The 24,506-nt window shown below is 41.4% G+C and overlaps 1 protein-coding gene across 4 annotated transcripts in view; it reads right to left on the reverse strand.

Moving 5' to 3' along the window:
- Positions 1-434: 434 nt before the first annotated feature.
- The window catches only part of LOC121873253 (follistatin-like), a 170,509-nt gene continuing 146,437 nt past the window's right edge, over positions 435-24,506 (reverse strand). For all 4 annotated transcript variants that reach the window (XM_042376667.1, XM_042376668.1, XM_042376669.1 and 1 more), the window contains 2 exons: positions 4,588-4,902; positions 435-4,206 (listed from right to left, as the gene is read on the reverse strand). In XM_042376667.1, coding sequence (XP_042232601.1) covers positions 4,124-4,206; positions 4,588-4,902 — 398 coding nt within the window. In that variant the 3' untranslated portion in view covers positions 435-4,123. The remainder of the gene's footprint in view (positions 4,207-4,587; positions 4,903-24,506) is intronic.

Here is a 24,506-nt window from a genome sequence, read left to right on the forward strand (position 1 = left end):
CCGATATTCACCCATTCCATAATAAACTATATACCTCGAAAACCAATCAGTTTATTTCTGTATACATCACCAAATATTTTCTCGCAAATGACAACTTTCTTCCACAACTATACTCGGTTGACTTTCAGGCAATAATCAATCCTAGTGTTCCAGCTCACTCCAAGATGGATATGTATCATCAGAGTTAATCAACGCCATTGATTTAACTATGAGAAGCTAAATATGAGTCATCTTCTCTTGACAAATTGTTTAGAGGTAAATTCCGTCACTGATGTTCACCACAAAATGACAGTTGGTAAGTACTGTAATGCATCCAGCCAAGGTTATTCTTTATATTCTTTGTACTGTAACATCCTTAGTACTATTCTTTCATTCCCTCGAAGTAATATAAGTCAATATCTATATTAAGTAATTACGGATAAATGAAAAGTCGATTAATGGGTACTTTTTATTAGAGGAGCACCACAGGATAGTGAGTGCTAATGGAAGACTATAGCAGAAATACAAATACACAACGTTTGTCCTCTGCGTTGACTGCTTAAAAATTTCAAAACCACATAAATAAGAATACATAGGCAAGACTATATATGTCATACATTATGTTAGAATCATTAATTCTTCTACTCTACTTTACTATGAGCTCTGTATTATAATCTAGGTTTACATATTCCTTCAGTAGTATGGTGGAACTTCAATCTAGTACAGTAGGTCGATAATGTCTACCATCATCAATACTTGCAGCTCCTAGAGTAGAAACTTCTCCACACACATCAAGTGACTGAGGCACGTAAAATAAACATGATATATACACATAATGTAGGAAAGCTAGTGAACCGATTTAAAACAATATATATCTAACAAGAATAAACCTTAAATACTAACACAACATTTTTACAGTTAAAACATAATCCGATACATAATATAAATCTAACGTCATATTACTCTCATGAAATATAGTATCTCCTTCAAATTATTCTTATACATTAACTTATGAAAATTATTCATAATGTTTATATGGGGAATCCCTGAGAGAGGATTAGTGAGTAGAAAGATCATTGCCTTATAAGGAGCCAACTTGTCTTGGTATTAACCGATATACTTATGCTAATTCTGGTAGCTTTATGAGTATTGTGAGCAAGAATGAGTAAGTACACAAAGAATATATAAGTGGCTTATACTTAAATTTTGGGGGGAGGTGGATCTGTTTTACTGATTGATGATCTGTTGAGGATAGGGAAGGAAAAGCCAAGTACGTATGGCAAAAGGATAACAATTGACTTCACATTACATTTCAATGTTACATAGATTGAAAAATGAGTAAAAGTAGAGAAATAGTAACATTAACCATAACATTATTTTGGGGGAAACACTATTTATTGATTTAGATGGTCTGTGAACGAAGTAGCTGGCGACAGCTCGACAACAAAATCAGTGTCCTTAGTGTCAGCTTGGTGTAGGGATATATGAGTCGGATTTTACCTTCATACCGTTTGACCAGAAGAATACTGACGCCGCAATAACCCGCAACTTTGTGGTTACGTCAATCAATAAGTGAAATACTGTAATTTCCAATAATTTGTCGTGTCACACTATTTCATACTTCTGTACAGTTATGAATGATGCTCCTCGTTCATATTTACCAATAATAATAATAATAATAATAATAATAATGATAATAATAATAATAATAATAATAATATAGACGGTTTTCTTCTTAGTACAAACATTTGCTAATAGACTAAAACATTGATAATATCGGCCATTTTTTAAAACATTCGGGTTACCTATTAGTTACCCGAATATCTGCTCTCTACTTGTGGGCTATGTATGTGACTGGTTTATAGCTGGTAAATACTGCTCTTCAATATAACTTTTGGTACAATATCAACATATTGAAATATAAAAAATGTTGGTTAAATCTCTTTTATTATCATTACCTAGAAGACTGAAATAGATGTAGGATATTGCCAAATGTGTCGATTTTTTTTAAGTCTATGTAAAAATTAACATTAATAAATTATAATAAATTAAATGTTGAAAAGGACAGTGCACAGAAGAAAGATACTTAAACTAAATTCGCGCTACATTAAGACAATTTAACATAACATAAGGAGTTTGGCATATGAAGTACACTATAGATGCTTGAGACAAATCCTCGAGTGAGATTCTTATGATGTAAACACCTAAGTCTTCAGACTTTGGTACACGACAAAAACTTTATCAAAATGAGTTAATTTGATGTAATGAAAAGCATTAATCACATCTTTGGGGAAATGGGGATTTATTATATAGCCATGGGGAGAGTATAAAGGTTATAACCCATTGTATAATTCACAAAAGAGTGAAGACTCAAAATGCAGACAAACGATAGAAAACAATGCCCACAAACATCACGTGGGCCGGAATTTTTAGCGCACACTAGTATTTTGTTTTTTATGTTTTTCAATTCCAAAATATATATAATCATGCGAAATGAAATACAATCTTTAAATAACAATAAAAAAAACACTAAAAACAAGAACAATGGTGAATAATGCATCTTATAACATTTGGCAGCTTGAGTGAGGGAGCCACCGTATAGCACCACTGATGGTCTTCGTCCACCACGCGGGTAAAGATTACATTATTAAATTTTCGCCAATGTGTTGCTTATTATTTTTGTTACAGCTGCAATGACTCACACATCCCCTCCCGTGTGTGTGTGTGTATGTGTGTATGGCTTAAACCTATTTCAACTGAATGTAAAAATGTATAAAAACGGAACTGGCGACGTAAAGCTCGACATGTATTGACCTTTTGCATATGATAAAAATGTTATGAATTCGTATGAAAACCTGAAAGGAATGGAATATTTCTTTGATGATTATATTGAACACTAATGGAAAATGAGGAATGAAAGAAGAGCCACTGAATGAGAGGAAGAGGGCGAGGAGCGGAAATATAAAGTGAGAGAAAGAGAGAGAGTTAACTAAAGAATACTTAAGATAATACTGAGTAATCTTAATCCGCTCATTTAACAAGTCATAAAAAGCTCCAATATTTAGACTGAAATAATATCTTCATCTACCGTGCAATGCGAGTTGTGCTCTGAGCTGATGGTCTTCAAAGGTTAAGTTTCTTGTATGTTTTATTTTATTTTATTTTTTTACTTACATCAATTATCATAAATACTACATAAGACTTCATGCATTTGTTATAAACTCTTATGAAGTGAATTTTTCTATCATAGATAAAAAAAAATTCACTGCATTATTTCTTTCTTTTTCCTTGGAAGTGAGAATCTATTTAACACAGTGAATAGTCGACCCAGTGAAAGCGGGCTCTTCTTCGCTGCAATGACGTGCCAAATTCACCCCTTGAGTATTAGTTCCAAATGCAGAAATATCATATAATTAATCTGCTTATTATATATACATAATCTCTTGATAGATTACAAACTACTGTTATATATTTCCAGACTTCTACAGTGTTCCAGCTACCATCTGTTTACAAATTACAATCTCCACCAACCTGTATTCATTTAAGCGTCACAGTCTCTTCCTTCTTCCACTTGTACACATCGTTTCTGTCCATTACTTTTTTTATCTATAATGTCGGGTTTTTTCTTGAATACATCACATTTCCAGTGTCGCTTTTATTTACTTCTTAAATTAAAGATCTTTCAACTGTCACTTATTTTTTTCAGCTACTTTCACGTATTTTTTTCTTTCTTCTTTTACATTCACTAAATGGAATGTAACTTTAAATTCAAATTACAAATCTGCTTGCTAAATAATTTAAATTATTTTCTGCATTCTTATTACATCATCTTTCCAACACCATATGAAGCTACATTCAAATTATCTTCTCAAGTTTTCGCCATAACTTCACTCGGTTCAAAACCATCTCGAGTTACGATTGCACATATAATCTTCGTCCCAAACACCTACACCAAGACTCTGTAGTTCTCCTTCAACTTAATCTTACATCCATCCGATTTTCTAGTTATCTGAATCCCGATGAATCTACTGCTACATTATCTTCCTTTGTTATTATTGATCTCCATGTTAGCAGGACGTGTACCTCTACCTGTGGCTTCCACTCACTGTACCTATGTCTTCCCCGACCTTCTGAACCGGGGTCATCAGTCTCCCTCTACTCTTGTCTTGTGTTCTTTCCTGGTTCGTTGTCTCTCCTTTCTCGTTCTTTTTCGGTTCTTTTTGCAATCTGTAAAATAAGAGTTATGTTAATATTTTTGTTTGTGGACATTTTAGAATTGATAGTATAATTAATGATGTGTGTGTGTCACGCTTTCTTACGCCTCCCATACAGGGTGCGGTGGTCGAGTGGTCATAGCACACCCCCTATCGCAGGAATATCTGGTTCGTGTCAAGGGGATTTTCAGTTCAAAATAAGTCATATCTTATCAGTGAAAGTTCAGTTTTTGAGCTTTTCTCTCCATATATAACTCAAGTAGGCTACACACCCACCTAAATTGAATAGATAACTTATCAGGTATACCCCCACCTGAGGATACTCTACCACGTGTATCCCCCCCCCCCTCCATCACAAATGATAACAAGTTGACAATTGGATAGTAATTCTTACTTCTCCTCCTCCTCCTACGCTTTCGCTTCTTCCTCTTGTCAGTGAGGACAGCGCTGTTGCTGTTGACCTTCCTGCGGCTGCCCGTACCTGCTACCCCTCCTCCTCCTCCCTCGATGTTATTGGCGTTATCTTCGAGATCGAACTTGCCCAAGGTGGAGGTGCCGGTGACCTCTGCCACTCCTTGGAGGACCCTCTGAGTTACCAGCACCTGCCGGAGTTCGTTCTCTTCCTCACGTAGCTGGTCTTGGCGACGACGATACTTGGTCTTCTTATGCTTGTAATGATGCTTGTTGCAGTCGTCAGCCTGGGTGTGATCTGTAGGTGAAATGTAGTGCTTTAGTGGTGCCGAGAACCGGGATAATCAAAGAGGTGAAAACCAAAGGTCAGGGAGAGGAGTGTAAGTTTGGTGAATGACGACGTAAAATGTAAACAAGAGGTGAGACACAGGGTTAATGGAAGAGTTTAAAAGATTGTTCACTAGGAGAATGGGAATCGTTGAGAAGATAGGGCGTAAACTAGAATCGACAGCACTGGCGTACTTTCAAGCAACATATGGGATCACAAAGACAGAGAAAAAATACAGCAAAAACATGAAAATGCAAAAGTAAAAAAATATTGCGTAGTTAGCAGACCAGGTTAGGTTAGGTTAGGTTAGGTATCAGGTATCACATGGCCTTGTTGTTAGGGGGAACACCACAGCGGAACACGTCTTTAACAACAATAAGATTGACTGAATGACAACAAATAGAGAATCTGTGTTTGCTCTTAGTTTTCACACCATCCTACTGTCTAGAATGGATTTGAAATTATTAAAAACAAAACACAAACATACAGACATACACGTAATAGTGTCAGTGATTATTTCAAGTTGTATGTATTTAGACATTTGAAATAAGTTGGCACCTCCCCCACTCTCCCCCCTCGTGTGTGTGTGTGTGTGTGTGTGTGTGTGTGTGTGTGTGTGTTAGGAAGCAGCTAAGTTGTACAATTATGTGTTCTTTATTCGTCTCAGTGGTGGGGATGGTGCTTCTCTCACAGCCTGTAATGCTTTGAGGGGAGCCAGGTGTGTTCTTGTCTTGTTTGTGTTTTATCAATGTTTTAAATGTTTAACTGTAGGTAGTGGTCTTCAGTATCATCTATGCATGGATATCTCTTCCCTGTAATGTGTCTCAGTGTGTATGTTTCTCATCATTTTTATCTCTGAGGGTTGGCGACCATAGCCCACCATTCATTTTTTTTTTTGTGGGGGGGGGGATGTTTTGATCAGTCTTCCTAGCTTCTATAACTCTCCAGGGACCACAGGGTTTAATCTCAGTGTCTGTCTTCCTCTGACACTCCTACACCCAATTTTACCCATTAGTCACTGTACCATTATCTCCTCATCCCTAATTACATGACTTAAGTATGCGTTATATCGAAACCAGGTGGGTAGAAATTGGATGGTAGTTCAGTACAGAGAGGATCGTGGTCTTGACAATGGAGAGTTTTTGCTTCTCAGAGATGTTTATAATCAGCGTGACCATTGTGTTGTATGAGTTAATGTTTTGTGTGGTTAATGCTTTGTGTAAACAGTATTTATGTTTCCTATTCTTCTTCCTTTCTTGTTGTTGATCTCATAGTCTGTTCTTATTTGTACGTGTGTCGGTTGCTGGACCCCCCCGTCCCCTCATCGCCTCCCCCGTCCCCCTCATCATGCCCCCCCTCCCCCTCATCATGCCCCTCCCCCGTCGTCCCCCTCATCATGCCCCTCCCCCCGTCCCCCTCATCATGCCTCCCCGTCCCCTCATCATGCCCCCCCGCCCCCCCAAAAGGATGTTCAACAGTTCAACGCCGACTAAGCCTAAATGCAGCTGGTCACTCTTGCCTAATGATATAATCCATGTACAGCTGAGCGATACTCTAGTCATGCATTTTGTATTTATTTACACAGTCATCGAATTACTGGAGAATATTGAACGTATTTCTAGACCAGGAACCGGAACCTAATATTAGTAATATGTCCTCGGTTTGGATTAGATTAAGTTAGGTTAGGTTAGGTTAGATAATATTTGGGGTAGGTTAGGTTAACTTAAGAAATGTTAGAGTTAGGTTAGGTAATGGTGAGTCCCATATGATCATCAAATACTGGTCCTATGGCATCACAAATGCTGCTGGCGGTACTACAAGACTTACATTAACAATTAAAAGTAGATGTGGTGTGAGGTGAGAGTGCCAGACATAACCAAACAAACATTCCTTCATTGCATCACACAAGCCATGGTGACTGCATGACATAATTCAGCCATGTCCTTGACGGAAGTCACTGATTTATGAGAGTGTAGTTGTCATGGCGGAGTCTAGGTATATCAGCTGACCACCGACTTGTTGACATGTATTATGACTTTTGTTTATAAATCACGGATGCTCTCGCTAGCGGCAAAATATCCATGTAGAAACCCGAGGAAAAATACTTGGAAACGCAAAACCCAAACAAACAGATTGGCTATCTAGTCAGGACATAAAATTTCCCAGCTCGAGACATGATTTTTTTTTATTCTTGGCAACATCCATGACTGGGAGGGAAGGACGAACGTACAGACAGACAGAAGGACAGACAGGTTTATAAATTTATTTAACCTCATTTGATTCTATATGTGTTTGTACATGACAAGTGGCGGCAAAAAAAATGAACATTAAACATATGAACACATCCACACTCTCAAGGAGACTAATCAGGTACAGACAGAACCTTGACAACACCATCTATATATTACGAATTTCATCAATATCCACTCTACCAGTCTTCAGATATTGCGTAAACACAAACTTTTAATCGCATTTTCGCACACATGTCCTGGTGACCTTGACTTATGACCTCCTGACCTTCAAAATTAATCAGAAAAAAATAGTAAAAAACACATTCACTCAGCCGGTTTTGAGGCATCGTTTACGTCAGATCGAGGCGGACGTACGGACGGAGAGGGACAAATTAACATGCTGGAGTGAATCATGGTAACTGGGTAACATAGTAAAGGACACAAAATGGCGTAGAAACCGCACTGAAACTCGACCAGAAATTAGATGTTCCTTATATAGTATATCCACGTACAGGGAAAAAAATATTATTAACCAAAACCTCTGAGATTCTAAGTCCCGGATATTGAGAAAATCGTCTTTTAAAATGTTCTCTAATTAGGGGTGAGAGAACGTATCAAATAATGGCAGAGTTTTTGTGTAATTTCAAAGATATATTTGCAGCTATCTCTGTGTCGTATCTTAAATCAGCTAAATAGATGCGTTCTTAAATCCCCTGTTATGAGTTTAAAAATTACGGTACGCTTCTTTGATAATTAGGGTTCAGCAAGACGAACAGACAAAGTTGCCGCATTCTTAAAATCAGGCGAAGTGAGTTTGGGCTTCCCACTCTTGCTAATAATAGCCAGTGTCTGTTTTTAGCCAGATTCGCTGAGATAACAACTGCAAGCCAAAAAAAAAAAAAGATATGTTCCTACAGGTTTATATCGCGCGCTGGTCAACACTTGTCCTAAGAAGAGGTTTGTGATGCTGCCACCAGAACAGAGTATGCTACGTGCAGCGAGTAAGTGTGACTGTCGCGTGATTATACTTCATATAGGGATGTGACTACCGCAGTGTTATTATTATTATTATTATTATTATAGTTGTTGTTGGTGGTAATAATAGTACTAATAGTATAAATAGCATCAGTAGTGGTTCAAGTACTCGCCTACTAAGACCAGCAGTCGCAACAGCCCAAAACTAAACTAAACACAAAACAGAATCAGTAGTAGTAGTAGAATTCCTACACACCTCTTGGTTCTCACCTCATGATCTTCACACTTCCTGGCCCTGTCCTAACCTGACCTATCCTACCCCCCACCCCCCTATCCCCCAGTGAAAAAAAGATGTTCTCGTGAAGTTAAGGTTTGAGACACACGATGATTCATTTTCAACAATTTTGTCCTAAGATGACGTATGGGAGAGACACAATTTTAGCGGAACCTGTTCATCACATTCCATAGTATCAGGTAACTTTTTTTTTAATTTATTGGGCACCCCCCTACATCCTTGTGCAAGGTGAAGCGCAGAAGCGTTTACAGCGCCCAACAGGGAAGCATGCCAAGTTCATGCTTGCCTTATGTCTCATGAGTTAAGGGCGTAGAAGCCTGAAGAGTCGAGGGCATAGAAGCCTGAAGAGTCAATGGTTTTTATGTCTAAGCAAGTTATTGGAAGTTCCAACAACTTGTCCCTGAATACGAAATCGCAACTTTCGACTTACAGCAGGTACCTACTTTGCTGCTAGGTGAACAGGGACGAAAGGGACTAGGAAGAGTGTCCAAACAACTTCCGCCGGCCCGTGACATCTTGCTTGCGAGGCAAGAACGGTACCGCTCTACCACCAGCTCCCAAATATGACCTTACCTCACGTGACCTCCACCATAACCTAACCTAACCTCACGTGACCTCCACCATAACCTAACCTAACCTCACGTGACCTCCACCATAACACACGTCTCTCTTGGCTCTGATTCTCAAAGAACCGTATGTTAAATTATGTCCTTTAGTAATGTGAGACTATGACTACATCTAAAGCACTTTTTCCTAGCGCAGGGAGATGGAGTCTAAAACTGTTATGGTCTTAAGTACGAAGAGAAAAACAAAGGAATGGCCGGACCTCTGAGAATCTAGAGACTACAGTAGCTGGTTGTTGACTCTCGTGGAGCCCAGAAAAGATCATTGATGCCATTCTACCCCCACCAAACACACACACGCACACACACACTACACGTTTTCTCCTCATATGTCAAAACAACACAGGAATGATATGACAGCTCTTCACCATCTTGCCAAGCCCGTTAAAAACCTCCAAACATTATCACCATCCCACATAGAGAGAGTTTCGGGAACGTGTGTAACTTAAAAGTGGCACAGATATTCAAGTAAGAACCATCGAACATCTGGACTTCCCGTGACAAAATAAATGACGCGTGGAGAAAAGAAACAAAACTCCAGTGGTGAGACGGTGTTATTTAAGAAGACTGTCGGATTAGTGGCCTCTTCGATGGTTTTTTTTTTTGTGCGTGTGTTGTTTATATATAACTAAGAGCCACTAATTCAGGATCACAAGATGCGTATTTCAAGATGGCCACGTTGAGGTGTCCGTGTAATGGGAGAGCTTCGACCTTAGCTAACAGACTCACTTGCCTTAAGCCCTCACCCTCCCCCCTCTCCACCCCCCCTACAAAAAAACAGTGGTCAAGATTGCTTTACAGTTCTAGCGAGACTAAGGTAATTAACTTTCTTATCTTTAGTTTACGAGAAAATAAATTAAAGTGAGAAGCTCTAAGAATCGTGGAGCAGGTTTAGGCATTTTTTTTGTGATGTAAACAATGAAAAAACTAAATACTATTAGAATGGTGACGTATGTATAAGTGGGAGGGTGACGTGTATGTGACGTCATCTTAGTCACAAGGTCAAAGGTTATCGAGGAAGGTCAATTTACGAGATTTTTAGAGCTGTAAGTGACTTTTTTGTTTCTGCAGCGTAAATTTTACTCCAGTGATTACCTTACTCCAGTGATTACCTTACTCCAGTGATTACCTTACTCCAGTGATCACCTTACTCCAGTGATCACCTTACTCCAGTGATCACCTTACTCCAGTGATTACCTTACTCCAGTGATTACCTTACTCCAGTGATCACCTTACTCCAGCGATTACCTTACTCCAGTGATTACCTATCTCCAGTGATTACCTTACTCCAGTGATCACCTTACTCCAGTGATTACCATACTCCAGTGATCACCTTACTCCAGTGATCACCTTACTCCAGTGATCACCTTACTCCAGTGATTACCTTACTCCAGTGATTACCTTACTCCAGTGATTACCTTACTCCAGTGATCACCTTACTCCAGTGATCACCTTACTCCAGTGATTACCATACTCCAGTGATTACCTTACTCCAGTGATCACCTTACTCCAGTGATCACCTTACTCCAGTGATTACCTTACTCCAGTGATCACCTTACTCCAGTGATCACCTTACTCCAGTGATTACCTTACTCCAGTGATTACCTTACTCCAGTGATTACCTTACTCCAGTGATTACCTTACTCCAGTGATTACCTTACTCCAGTGATCACCTTACTCCAGTGATTACCATACTCCAGTGATTACCTTACTCCAGTGATCACCTTACTCCAGTGATCACCTCCAGTGATCACCTTACTCCAGTGATCACCTTACTCCAGTGATCACCTTACTCCAGTGATCACCTTACTCCAGTGATCACCTTACTCCAGTGATCACCTTACTCCAGTGATTACCTTACTCCAGTGATAACCTTACTCCATTGATTACCTTACTCCAGTGATCACCTTACTCCAGTGATCACCTTACTCCAGTGATCACCTTACTCCAGTGATAACCTTACTCCATTGATCACCTTACTCCAGTGATCACCTTACTCCAGTGATCACCTTACTCCAGTGATCACCTTACTCCAGTGATCACCTTACTCCAGTGATAACCTTACTCCAGTGATTACCTTACTCCAGTGATCACCTTACTCGGTGATAACCTTACTCCATTGATTACCTTACTCGAGTGATCACCTTACTCCAGTGATCACCTTGCTCCAGTGATCACCCTTACTCCAGTGATAACCTTACTCCATTGATCACCTTACTCCAGTGATCACCTTACTCTGATGATCACCTTACTCAGTGATCACCTTACTCAGTGATCACCTTACTCCAGTGATAACCTTACTCCAGTGATTACCTTACTCAGTGATTACCTTACTCCAGTGATTACCTTACTCCAGTGATCACCTTACTCCAGTGATCACCTTACTCCAGTGATCACCTTACTCCAGTGATCACCTTACTCCAGTGATCACCTTACTCCAGTGATCACCTTACTCCAGTGATAACCTTACTCCAGTGATTACCTTACTCCAGTGATAACCTTACTCCAGTGATTACCTTACTCCAGTGATCACCTTACTCCAGTGATCACCTTACTCCAGTGATTACCTTACTCCAGTGATTACCTTACTCCAGTGATCACCTTACTCCAGTGATCACCTTACTCCAGTGATAACCTTACTCCAGTGATTACCTTACTCCAGTGATCACCTTACTCCAGTGATCACCTTACTCCAGTGATCACCTTACTCCAGTGATAACCTTACTCCAGTGATTACCTTACTCCAGTGATCACCTTACTCGATCACCTTACTCCAGTGATCACCAACACCATCACTAACAACAACAATACCATAACTAACATAACAACAGCACCACCATCACTAACAACAACAGCATACCACCATCACTAACAACACCACCACCATCACTAACAACACCACCACCAATACTAAGAACAACACCACCATCACTAACAACAACAACACCACCATCACTAACAACAACAACAACACCACCATCACTAACAACACCATCCTTAATACAAACAACCTTTACCATCACTAACAACAACCAACAACACCACCATCACTAACAACAACACCACCACCATCACTAACAGCACCACCAACATCACTAACAACAACAACACCATCATAACAACAACACCATCACTAACAGCACCACCATCACTAACAACAACAGCGCCACCACCATCACTAACAACACCACCACCATCGCTAACAACACCACCACCAATACTAAGAACAACACCACCATCACTAACAACAACAACAACACCACCATCACTAACAACAACAACAACACCACCGCTCCTTCAACAGCACACCACCAATGCAAACAACAACACCACCATCACCTAACAACAACAACAACACCACCATCACTAACAACAACACCACCACCATCACAACAACACCACCAACATCACTAACAACAACAACACCATCACTAACAACACCACCACCATCACTAACAACTCCACCACCATCACTAACAACAACAACAACAACACCATCACTAACAACAACAACAACACCATCACTAACAACACCACCACCATCACTAACAACTCCACCACCATCACTAACAACAACAACAACAACACCATCACTAACAACAACAACAACACCATCACTAACAACACCACCACCATCACTAACAACAACAACAACACCATCACTAATAACACCACAAACAACCATCACTAACAACAACACCACCGCCACCATCACTAACAACACCACCACCATCACTAACAACAATGACAACAACAGGAAAACTGTCATCAAAAACAAAAACAAAATCTAACAAGAAAAACAAAAACAAAACCAAAAAGACAGTCCACATTCAGCCGGTGGAGGTAATCTTACTGGCTCTAACTTGTTAAGCTTATGTGTACAAAAAATAAAACAATGCCTTGTAAAGATGTGAGGTGCGTGTGAGTGGTACATGTGCGCCCCACCTATAAAATGTACACACTCAACATTACACGTAAATTAACATCGGGGCATCTGGTCGTTTAATAACATCACAACAACATGCAGGCATTCACCATTATTGTCTAACACCACTTTCTCAAAACTCTAGTTTCCAACTGCGTAACAAACATCAGCTACGAGGTTTAAATCACTGGCTTGAGAAACTAGGAACAACTGTAGATTTTATATACCTGGATGCTAATTGTGTAGCTATATATATAATAATAATAAAACACAGTTGGCTTAATTTCCAGAAGAGCTTTCACGGAGAATCGTCATATAAACAATTACGTATATTGCTTAAAGACCCAGAGAAAGGTTTCAACATACAATCTAAATGCAAATTACATAAACTAAGTATTCAGTATTTTTTTTTTATCTATCGAACATGTTTGGAGGTGAAGCTGTTCTCTGAGACTCCCAGTACACCACCACCAGTCCTGGCAAGGAGTTCAGGTCAGAAAATGGAACTGCCGAACAGTCCCTCTACTATAATTTACGCAGTTTTGTGAACTCGACAAAATCCTCTGCTTGCAAGAGTGCACCACCCTGTGTCTAGCTGATGAAGCCTCAATAGTGTTTGTGGTTGATGAAGCCTCGGTGATACTTGTTGCATATGTTTAAGATAACTGTGTAATATCATGTTCATCAGTATGCAGAAACTTAATTTATCTTCGGAAAAGAAAATAGGAGTTGTAGCAACAATGCAACACGAGTCATGGTCTGGCAAATACAATTCTGCTTTCAGCAATGATAGCATTGACCTTTAGGGAAACCAAAGCTCCATTTAGATGTTACCCTCTAGAACAAAAACAAAAACCATTATTTCTTGTCTCGTTTACGGTTAACTGGAAGAAAACCAACATTTCGGGTTTTACCCTCAGACAAACTGTTACCATGAAGAAAGCACCAAAGCTGAGCAGTGACCTTGAAGACAACTACAACAGTCTGAACTATTAATTTGAAAAAAACTAAAACATATTTCATGAGCTACTACCTTTAAGGAAGACACATTCCTTACAAATATTATTACCTTGAGAAAAATCCTGAGCATATTTGAGCGGTTATCTTGAAGGAAAACACGACATTTGCAATTGTCACCTTCAGAAATATTTTTTCTGCGCCAATATCCTCGGAAAAAAATAGGGCATCCAAACACTCTGTGGGCCTCTACAGTAGTATGGGGTTTCGAGAAAACGGCCCCAGTTGAAATGGTCCTCAACCAGAACGTCCCCGCAAATTACCAAAATGGCCCTAATCTGTAACCAAAATGGTCCAAACCAGAATGGTTCCTAACCTAATCCAACCCAGCCTAACTTAACCTTGCCTAGACTCCTTTGGTTTCGAAAGAAAACGGCCCTACTTTACGTTTTGGTTATAATTGGGCTGTTTGGGATTGGGTGGGGACGTTCTGGGTGGGGCTGTTTTCTCTTGTCACCGTTTATGGCAGTGTCGGTCACTGCAGCTGATACCGTATTAATCTTACACGACCGTCGACAGGCATCGATTAACAACCAATGTCGGATAAACTTTCACAGTTCCCACCACTGGGCGGGACCCACTGGTGTTCGTCTGCACGTCATCAGCTGTTACTGGTGGTCAGATGGTGTTCGTATCGATGGTTGGTATCTATCAGCTGTTGGTATCCACCAGTTGTTGATGACCATCAGCTGTTGTTGGTCATCACTTGTTAGTACCCATTAGCTGTTGATAAACATCAGCTGTTCTTGGTCATCTGTGCTGTTCGCCATCAGCTGTTGTTGGCCATCAAATGGTGTTGGCCATCAACTGGTGTTGGCCATCAACTGGTGTTGGCCATCAAACGGTGCTGGCCATCAACTGGTGTAAGCCATCAACTGGTGTTGGCCATCAACTGGTGTAAGCCATCAACTGGTGTTGGCCATCAACTGGTGTAAGCCATCAACTGGTGTTGGCCATCAAATGGTGTTGGCCATCAGCTGTTGGTGGTCATTTGCTCTTGGCGGTGAGCGGGTAGGACCTGGCCTCGGGCATCACCACACCCACCGCTGTAAAATCAGACACAAGAAACCGGTTTGCTCGTAATGCTATTTTTAACCTGGGATACAAAAAAAACTCCACCTCTCCTCCTTACGAAACACACGCCAGGGTAAGTCGGTAATCAAAGGAGGTATAAGACACGCAATAGGTGCAAGGTTCGTACCCTTCTTGCTCCAGGGATATTCCAGTGTTACAAACGCTCCTTGGTCAACAAAGAGTGTTTGGTGTTCAGGGGGTTGATAAAAAAAAGTTGAGAAAGAATGAACGAAAGAAGGAAGTGAGAACTGAAAAGAGAAGGTAAAGAATTAAGTATGCAAGGTGAGGTGAATCTTGTGTAGTTTTGTTTTGTTTATGTCATGAGTATAGACTCACTTATTAGCACCCACCCCCACCCTTGTAAACACCCACACTCACTGTTCAACACCCACACTCACTGCCCAACACCCACACTCACTGTTCAACACCCACACTCACTGCCCAACACCCACACTCACTGTTCAACACCCACACTCACTGCCCAACACCCACACTCACTGTTCAACACCCACACTCACTGTTGAACACCCCCCTCACTGTTGAACACCCACACTCACTGTTAACCCACAGTCAATGTTCAACACCCCTCACTGTTCAACACCCACTCACTGCCCAACACCCACACTCACTGTTCAACACCCACTCACTGCCCAACACCCCACACTCACTGCCCAACACCCACACTCACTGTTCAATACCCACACTCACCCAACACCCACACTCAATGTTGAACACCCCACACTCCTGCCCAACACCCACACTCACTGTTCAACACCCACACTCACTGTTCAACACCCCACACTCACTGTTCAACACCCACACTCACTGTTCAACACCCACACTCACTGCTCAACACCCACACTCAATGTTCAACACCCACACTCAATGCTCAACACCCACACTCACTGTTCAACACTCCACACTCTGCCCCAACACCCACACTCAATGTTCAACACCCACACTCACTGCTCAACACCCACACTCAATGTTCAACACCCACACTCAATGTTCAACACCCACACTCACTGCCCAACACCCACACTCAATGTACACTCCCCTGGGGCTTACATTCAACATTCCTTTTTTCTTCACCAGAGCAGACATGTAGTGTTACAATTATATTCATAAACAGAAACTTTCTCCACCACAGGTTGAGCTGAGGTGGGTGGGTGGGTGGGCGGGTGGGTTTGGGTAGGTGGGTTTGGGTGTGGGTAGGTGGGTGGGTGGGTGGGTGTGGGTAGGTGGGTGGGTTTGGGTGTGGGTGGGTTTGGGTGTGGGTGGGTTTGGGTGGGTCGGTGGGAGTAGGTGTAGTAAATGCTCATCTTATTTTGATTCCTTACCAGTGAAATGTTTCCAAAAGAGAAATTTCTTACAGGTTAACCAAACCAGAGTCTCGTTAAATTAAAAGTCTCAGATGTTAAAGAGTTTCGTGTTGTTTTCTTCCTAACCTCAGGGTATGTATTGAGCATCGTGATACAGTACAATAGAATCTCTACTGTTTTTACATAGTGTCGAGTTTATTCTACATGAGGTGTTAGGTTAGGTTAGGTTTATGTTAACTATTTATGAACGACAGTTTTGTGTTTTTCATACCTGTAAAATTATATTTTTTTTTATTAATATTTGTAATAATAGCTTAGGTAATTAGATAAGTCTTTTCTAAATAGTGACAATAACATAATACAAACATAAATCAATGTAATTGTTTAATTTAAATAACTTCTCGCTTACTGTGAGTGTAAGTGATACCATTTTTTTATCAATAACATTTCATTTTTAAACCTACGTCTTATGTACAGTCTCGTTCAAGATTCTTCGAACACTGCTGGAGACAGCTGGCAACTCAAGGCCATTTGTTTACAATAGTACGTGGTATAATATAATACGAAACAACAAAGCCCAACCATTAATTGAGCAACGGGGAACTAAGTAACCAATCACCGATCAAATTTGACATTCATTCATAATTTTACTACGTACTAAAGTAAACAAACGGCCTTGAGTTGCCAGCTGTCTCCAGCAGTGTTCGAAGAATCTTGAACGAGACTGTACCTCTTCCATAAAGTATAGTGGACTGTATTTACGGCAGTTCTCTCAGTTATTGAAGACCTTAACAGATACAGTATTGAGTTCTTGATGGAGTGTATGGTTGGGATCATATGAACTAACATTATCAGTAAAAGGTTCATAACATTGTAGAATATACGATTTCGGCGACTTCTTATTTCTGTGCCTTTGTAGGGATGAAGATGAGTGTCAGGAGGCCGAAGGAACACAGTCTGCTGCACCTTGACGTAGAGGTTCCAGGAACACACTGTGGTCTGTGGTATTAGTTTTGTAAAGGCGCCACCACCCAGGTAACAAGTTCTCGGAGCGTGTTACCAGCCACGCGTTATCACTTCTTAAAATACAAATAACTAATAATCAAAAGTATCGTGAAAATGTTGGAGAAAAAGAAGTCGTAACAAGCAGTCATTAAGGCGTTAACCCGACACTCATCTGTATAAAATTTGCAACTGAACCTTGTGTTGGATATTCCACAAGAGTTCATTGATACCTGTTAGTGAAATCGTCAGTGTAAGGAGGAGGATTTACGTCGGCTACACAGGGCGGCAGCTTGCTAGACTACAGAGCGATAAAACATTCATTAGTCAGCTTCCATAATAGACTGATCGTCGACTTGTTAAACATGAGTGTTGTCAGCTAAATTGCATTTGCTCCGCTCAATTATTTGACAATTAGGAGTATCTCGTTTTCTATGTTTACATTAGGACGATGCCAACTCCTAAGACTCTCCACGTGATATCTTGCTGCAACAGAGACACTGTTTATAAAAAAAAATAATTCTTCATAGCTTTTGATAATGGATATCTACTTACAAGAAATTAAAACCTGGATATAAACAAACCTTATAAATGTTTTCCATTATTATCTACAATATAATGAAACGTCAACACCGCCATGACTGGTTGCAATCGATGGGTACAAACTTAATTCGTTTGGTATTCTCAGACGCGCGGCTCAAACAATTTTCTGGTGAATTTTTGTGTGTTATCAGGACATTAGCAGTCAAAACAAAATACAATTTCATACCTTACTAGGGAGTCGGCGCGTCTACTCTCAAGAGGAACATTACATAATGTTCCAAACAGATAGACATTACTACACCTCCTCCCAGCTGACTTCACACCCTCCCTCAGGTTTTTGTTGTGCTAGTCTGAACGAGCACTGAATATATATATTGTATATACCCTTAATCTGTGGTTCGAACCTACAACTACCGTCTGTCAGTCACAGAGATTATCCACTTGTTTACCAATCACAGATTATCCACTTGTTTACCAGTCACAGGGATTATCCACTTGTTTACCAATCACAGATTATCCACTTGTTTACCAGTCACAGGGATTATCCACTTGTTTACCAGTCACAGAGATTATCCACTTGTTTACCAATCACAGAGATTATCCACTTGTTTACCAGTCACAGAGATTATCCACTTGTTTACCAGTCACAGAGATTATCCACTTGTTTACCAGTCACAGAGATTATCCACCTGTTTACCAGTCACAGAGATTATCCACTTGTTTACCAGTCACAGAGATTATCCACTTGTTTACCAGTCACAGAGATTATCCACTTGTTTACCAGTCACAGAGATTATCCACTTGTTTACCAGTCACAGGGATTATCCACTTGTTTACCAGTCACAGGATTATCCACTTGTTTACCAGTCACAGAGATTATCCACTTGTTTACCAGTCACAGAGATTATCCACTTGTTTACCAGTCACAGAGATTATCCACTTGTTTACCAGTCACAGGGATTATCCACTTGTTTACCAATCACAGAGATTATCCACTTGTTTACCAGTCACAGAGATTATCCACTTGTTTACCAGTCACAGAGATTATCCACTTGTTTACCAGTCACAGGGATTATCTACTTGTTTACCAGTCACAGAGATTATCCACTTGTTTACCAGTCACAGGGATTATCCACTTGTCTACCAGTCACAGGGATTATCCACTTGGTTACCAGTCACTGAGGCACTCGAGAACCGTTTTTACCGTAAGATATATTTCACGTTTACGAAGAATAAGGTAGTGTTTTCAGTTTATAGTTTAGTAATGTGGTTCCTCATCGTTTTCACTCCATTCCCTAACCACTTTAAGGCTCACAGGTAATGACACTTTTTACTCAGATTCTGATTCTCGATTAAACTTAACACGGGAATATTCGTCAAATGTCTTCCTTGGTCTTCCTTTTAGTTCCATCATTATTATCATTTATTGTTTTCTTATACCGTCTATTTACTAGTGTTTATTTTCTTGAGAGAGAGACTCCCTACGGAACATACACAAGCACAAAGGTCTGAATTTTCACTGGCTCATCCCTTCTCTTTTTTTCTTCTTCTAAACTACACAAGTCAGTCCAGGCGGGGATCCATTAACGCTGTGTTAATGACCACTGGTTCACGCCCGGGGCACTCACAGTCCATCCAGTTGTGAATGGGCACCGGTACCTACATTTGCAATTGGGGAAGCGAATGAGGTCGAGTGCAATGCCAGACACACTGTATCTTTAGATTTTTTTTTTTTTAGATTGCCCACGAGGGGGCTGGTTTATTGGGCATCCCCTTACATCCTGTGCAAGGTGAAGCGCAGAAGCGTTTACAGTGGAGAAATCTTTCGCTAAAACTTATGACACACCAGGTGACCCGGTGTTGTTTACTGAACCACTACCACCACCACACTACAGAAACACCTGGTATAGTAAGTATATCTGTCTCTGTTAAGTTTGGTAACAGGTGTGTGTGTGTGTGTGTGTGTAGCAACAGTCGTGACAGGTGTGTTTGGTAGTGAAAATGTATCTGTAATGACATATGTGTCTTAAATCAACAAAGACAGGTGTGCTGGATGCTGATATGACGTGTCTCAGGTAACGATGATGACAGATGTCTTTGGAGATGGTAATGGCAGAGGGCACACCATCAACAGGGTCAGAGGGCACACCATCAACAGAGGTCAGAGGGCACACCATCAACAGGTCAGAGGGCACACCATCAACAGAGGTCAGGGCACACCATCAACAGGGTCAGAGGGCACACCATCACCAGGGTCGAGGGCACACCATCAACAGAGGTCAGGGCACACCAACAGAGGTCAGAGGGCACACCATCAACAGGGGTCAGAGGGCACACCAGCAACAGGGGTCAGGGAGCACACCATCAACAGGGGTCATAGGGCACACCATCAACAGGGGTCATAGGGCACACCATCAACAGGGGTCATAGGGCACACCATCAACAGGGTTCACAGAGGAGAGGAGACAACCAGCCTCTCCTTGGGTCAAAATACCCGAAAGGTGAAGAGACCAACAAATCCACCACCACCACCAGACCCGGCGACACAGTTTTTGCTCATAAATGGTCAAGTGGTCGACGTAGAGCCTAAATCTGTCCTGTTGTTGTGAATATATTGTCTTGTAACTGTTGGAACCTTAACAACACTGTTTTTCATTGTTGCACAACACTTGCAACTATTGTACTAATAATACTTATACACTGTTAACACAATACCGTGTTGCAATTCTTGCATTATCAACACATTGTTAACATAATGTGTTGTAATGGTAAAACAACACTGTATTGTAACCACTATACTTTTAACATAAAATAGTGTGTTGTTCTGTGAACACAACACAATGTGTTGTAGTGTTGCCAAAATAAACATTGTACTGCAAACGTTGTACTGCGGCCACAACAGTGTGTTGTAGTATTAAGAGAGTTGAAGTGGTAACAGAATGCTGCAGTAGTAACACTACTGTAATGGTAACACAGTGTTGTAGTGGTAACAGTGTTGTAGTGGTAACAGTGATACACCATTCCACTTCCTCAAGTCCCGTATTTTCTGAGTCATCAAGTCATTTAAAGGGTTCCAGCTTCATCTTTTCATCCGTTCCTGTGTGCGTACACGGGAAAGGGAGTTTGTGTCAGAGTGCATGCGGGCATGTCTGAAGTGTGTGTGTGTGCGTGTGTGTGTGTGTGTGTGTGTGTGTGTGTGTGTGTGTGTGTGTGTGTGTGGAAAATAATAATAATTAACGGTTTATTGAAATTTTATCCGAAGGCTGAAAATATACATTGGACATAAATGACTTATTACATACATTGGTGGTTTAACAAAAGCCTCATTAGAGAAAGGTACATGAACAGTATGAACATACAGATTAATGTAGGGTTGAACAGCAAACAGGTAGTAACCCTCCCAGATGGTGTTAGGAGGAACTCACGTGGTAGTAGTCCCTCAGATGTTGTTATGAGGGACCTGTGTGTGTAGTAATTCCTCGCAGATGGTGTTATGAGGGCCCCACGTGGTAGTAATTCCTCACAGATGGTGTTATGAGGACTACGTGGTGTAGTAATTACCCTACAGATGGTGTTATGAGGGGCCTGATGTGTGTAATTTCACAGATGGTGTTATGAGGGACTACGTGGTGTAGTATTCCTCAGATGTGGTGTGATGAGGACTTGACGTGTAGTAATTCCCTCACATGTGTGTGTGTGTGTGTGTGTGTGTGTGTGTGTGTGTGTGTGTGTGTGTGTGTGTGTGTGTGTGTGTGTGTGTTGTGTGTGTGTGTGTGTGTGTGTGTGTGTGTGTGTGTGTGTGTGAGAGCAGGAACAGTGAGCGGGAGCTCACCAAGGTTACTGTTATATAAGGACACAGCACCTGTCCCAGCCACCTGGCCACCGACATTCAATGAGGAGGAGAAGAGGAGGAGGAAGGAGGGAGGCGAGGCTGAAGGGAGAAGGAAACAGAGGCAGCAAAGGGGGGGTGGAGGAAGGAGGGCAGAAGGCACGAGGGAGGAAGGACTGGGAGGTGGGAGTGAGGAAAGAAAGAGAGAGAGAAGGGGAGGTCAACATGGGTTGGGGGACATCACAAGATGATTAGCAGGGTGAGGAGAAGGAGCAAAGGAAGAGGAAGAAGAGGGATGAGGGAGCAGGAAGAGGAACAGTGATGAAGGGAGAAGAAAGGAAAAGCAGGGAGAGAGAGAGAGGGAGGAAGGAGAAAGTGGGAGGAGGAAGAGAAAGGAGGAGGAGGAAGAGAAAGGGAGGAGGAGGAGAGAAGGGAGGAGGAGGAAAGAGAAAGGAGGAGGAAAGCGAAAGGAGGAGGAAAGAAAAGGGAGGAAAGAAGAAAGGGAGGAGGAGGAAGAGAAAGGAGGAGGAAGAAGAGGAGGGAGGAGGAAAGAGAAAGAGGAGGAGGAGGAAGAAAGGAGCAGGAGGAAGGGAAAGGGAGGAGGAGGAAAAAGAAGAGGAGGGAGAAAGATGAAAACGAAAATGATAACAGACAACTCAAGAGACAAATAATTTTTCAGTGACACTCATGGGTTCACTGCTATCACCACCACCATCCATTACCCTACTTTCCTACCCTCCCACCTACTTTCCTACCTCACCCACTACTTTCCTACCTCATCCCCTACCTATCCTCACCCCTACTTTCCCACACATCCCCCTAACTCCTCACACTTTCCCCTACCCTCCCCCGCCTCTACCCTCCCCCCCTCTTTCCTACCCTCACCCACCTTTCCTACCCCTCACCCACCTACTTACCTCCTTTCTTTCCTTCCTCATCCCCCTACTCTACCCTCCCCCCTTTCCCTACCCCTCACCCCTTCCTACCCTCACCCACCTACCCTCACCCCCTTTCCCTACCCTCCCCACTCCTACCCTCCCTCTTTCCTCCCCCTTTCCTTTCTCCCCACCCCCTACACCTTCCTTTCCCTACCTCACCCTACTTTCCTACCCTCATCCCCTACTTTTCTTACCCTCACCCCCCTACTTTCCCTACCCTCACCCCCTATTTTCCCTACCTCATCCCCTACTTTCCCTACCCTCACCCCCTACTTTCTACCCTCACCCCAACTTTCCCTACCCTCACCCCCCAACTTTCCTACCCTCACCCCCTACTTTCCTACTAACCCTACCTCACCCCTCCTACCCTCACCCCCCAACTTTCCCCTACCCTCCCCTACCCTCACCCCAACTTTCCCCCTCCCCTATTTTCCCTCTTCCCCTACTTTCCTACCCTCATCCCCCTCTTTCTCACCATCCTCCCCCACCCCACCCCTCACCCCTCCAAAACGACATAAACCAACTGCAAATACACTTTATACACACAAGGTCAAGGTAATATTGACAATCATGTGATCGAAGAACTATGACGTCACGAGAGAAAAAATAAAACTTCTATCCGCTATCCGAAATAAATCCCTTAATAATATCAAACTTCATTCCTTAAATATATGACTAAAGCCTTGGGAATATGGTTGATGGCTCGTCTAAGAAGTAGCTATAGTCACCCTGTATGTAAGGCTAAGATTGATATCCTAATATAGATAATTTGTAGTTAACTAATTAATTTCTATAGAGTATTATGCGTATATATTTTTTTTCCCTATAAGTACACTAGAATAATTGTTCCTGGCTTACTGTTAATTAATTTCAATGTGAATTACTAAGGTTGACCTCTGCCTGTAGGATCAAGAGGCCCAAATGGTGGAGGATTATTTTTCTAATGCTTTAATAAATGTCAAAACTCTACCTCGATATTTTATTTAATTATTTTATTCATTTTATAGAAGGATTAACAAGAGTAATAATGAAAAAAATACGACAAGAATTTACCTTTATGCATCACGATTCAGCGACCATCAGAGTGTGTGAACCGAGTTATGAAACACTCAGAGGATCACAAACACGTAGGAACAACCACGGAATATATAAAGCACTCAAAGGGTCTTATAAGGGACGAGAATAGAAGGCAAGTTTTACTTAAAAAGTACTTGTGAGAGGAAGATCATGAGGCACTTGGAAATATTATGGAACACTTGGGAAGTTCATTAAGAAATTACGGAGATAAGGAAACACTTGGGAGAGATTGAGAAATATTTGGGAAGGTCAAAACGTAAAGAAAATTGAAAAGATAAACAAACATACAGGAATACCATACAACACCTTATGTCTTTCAGCATCAGGAATCACTTATATGACTACTGGGAAAAGTATTTATTTATGATACACTTATTCACATACTTACACGTCAAACTAATATGAAACGGGTAACAACCCACCCCAAAATCTACTTCCAAATATCCAACAGGAAGTAGCGAACACGAAGTAGCGAACATGAAGCAGCGAACATGAAGCAGCGAACATAAAGCAGCGAACACGAAGTAGCGAACATGAAGCAGAAAACATGAAGCAGCGAACATGAAGTAGCGAACATGAAGAGGCGAACATGAAGCAGAAAACATGAAGCAGCGAACATGAAGCAGAAAACATGAAGCAGCGAACATGAAGCAGCTAAGATGAAGCAACCATCATATCCGGGTGGCTCATGACGTCGCCTAAAGCACATAAATACTGAAGCGG

The sequence above is a fragment of the Homarus americanus genome, unplaced genomic scaffold (genome assembly GCF_018991925.1).
Source record: "Homarus americanus isolate GMGI-L3 unplaced genomic scaffold, GMGI_Hamer_2.0 scaffold32929, whole genome shotgun sequence".
Lineage (NCBI taxonomy): Eukaryota > Metazoa > Arthropoda > Malacostraca > Decapoda > Nephropidae > Homarus > Homarus americanus.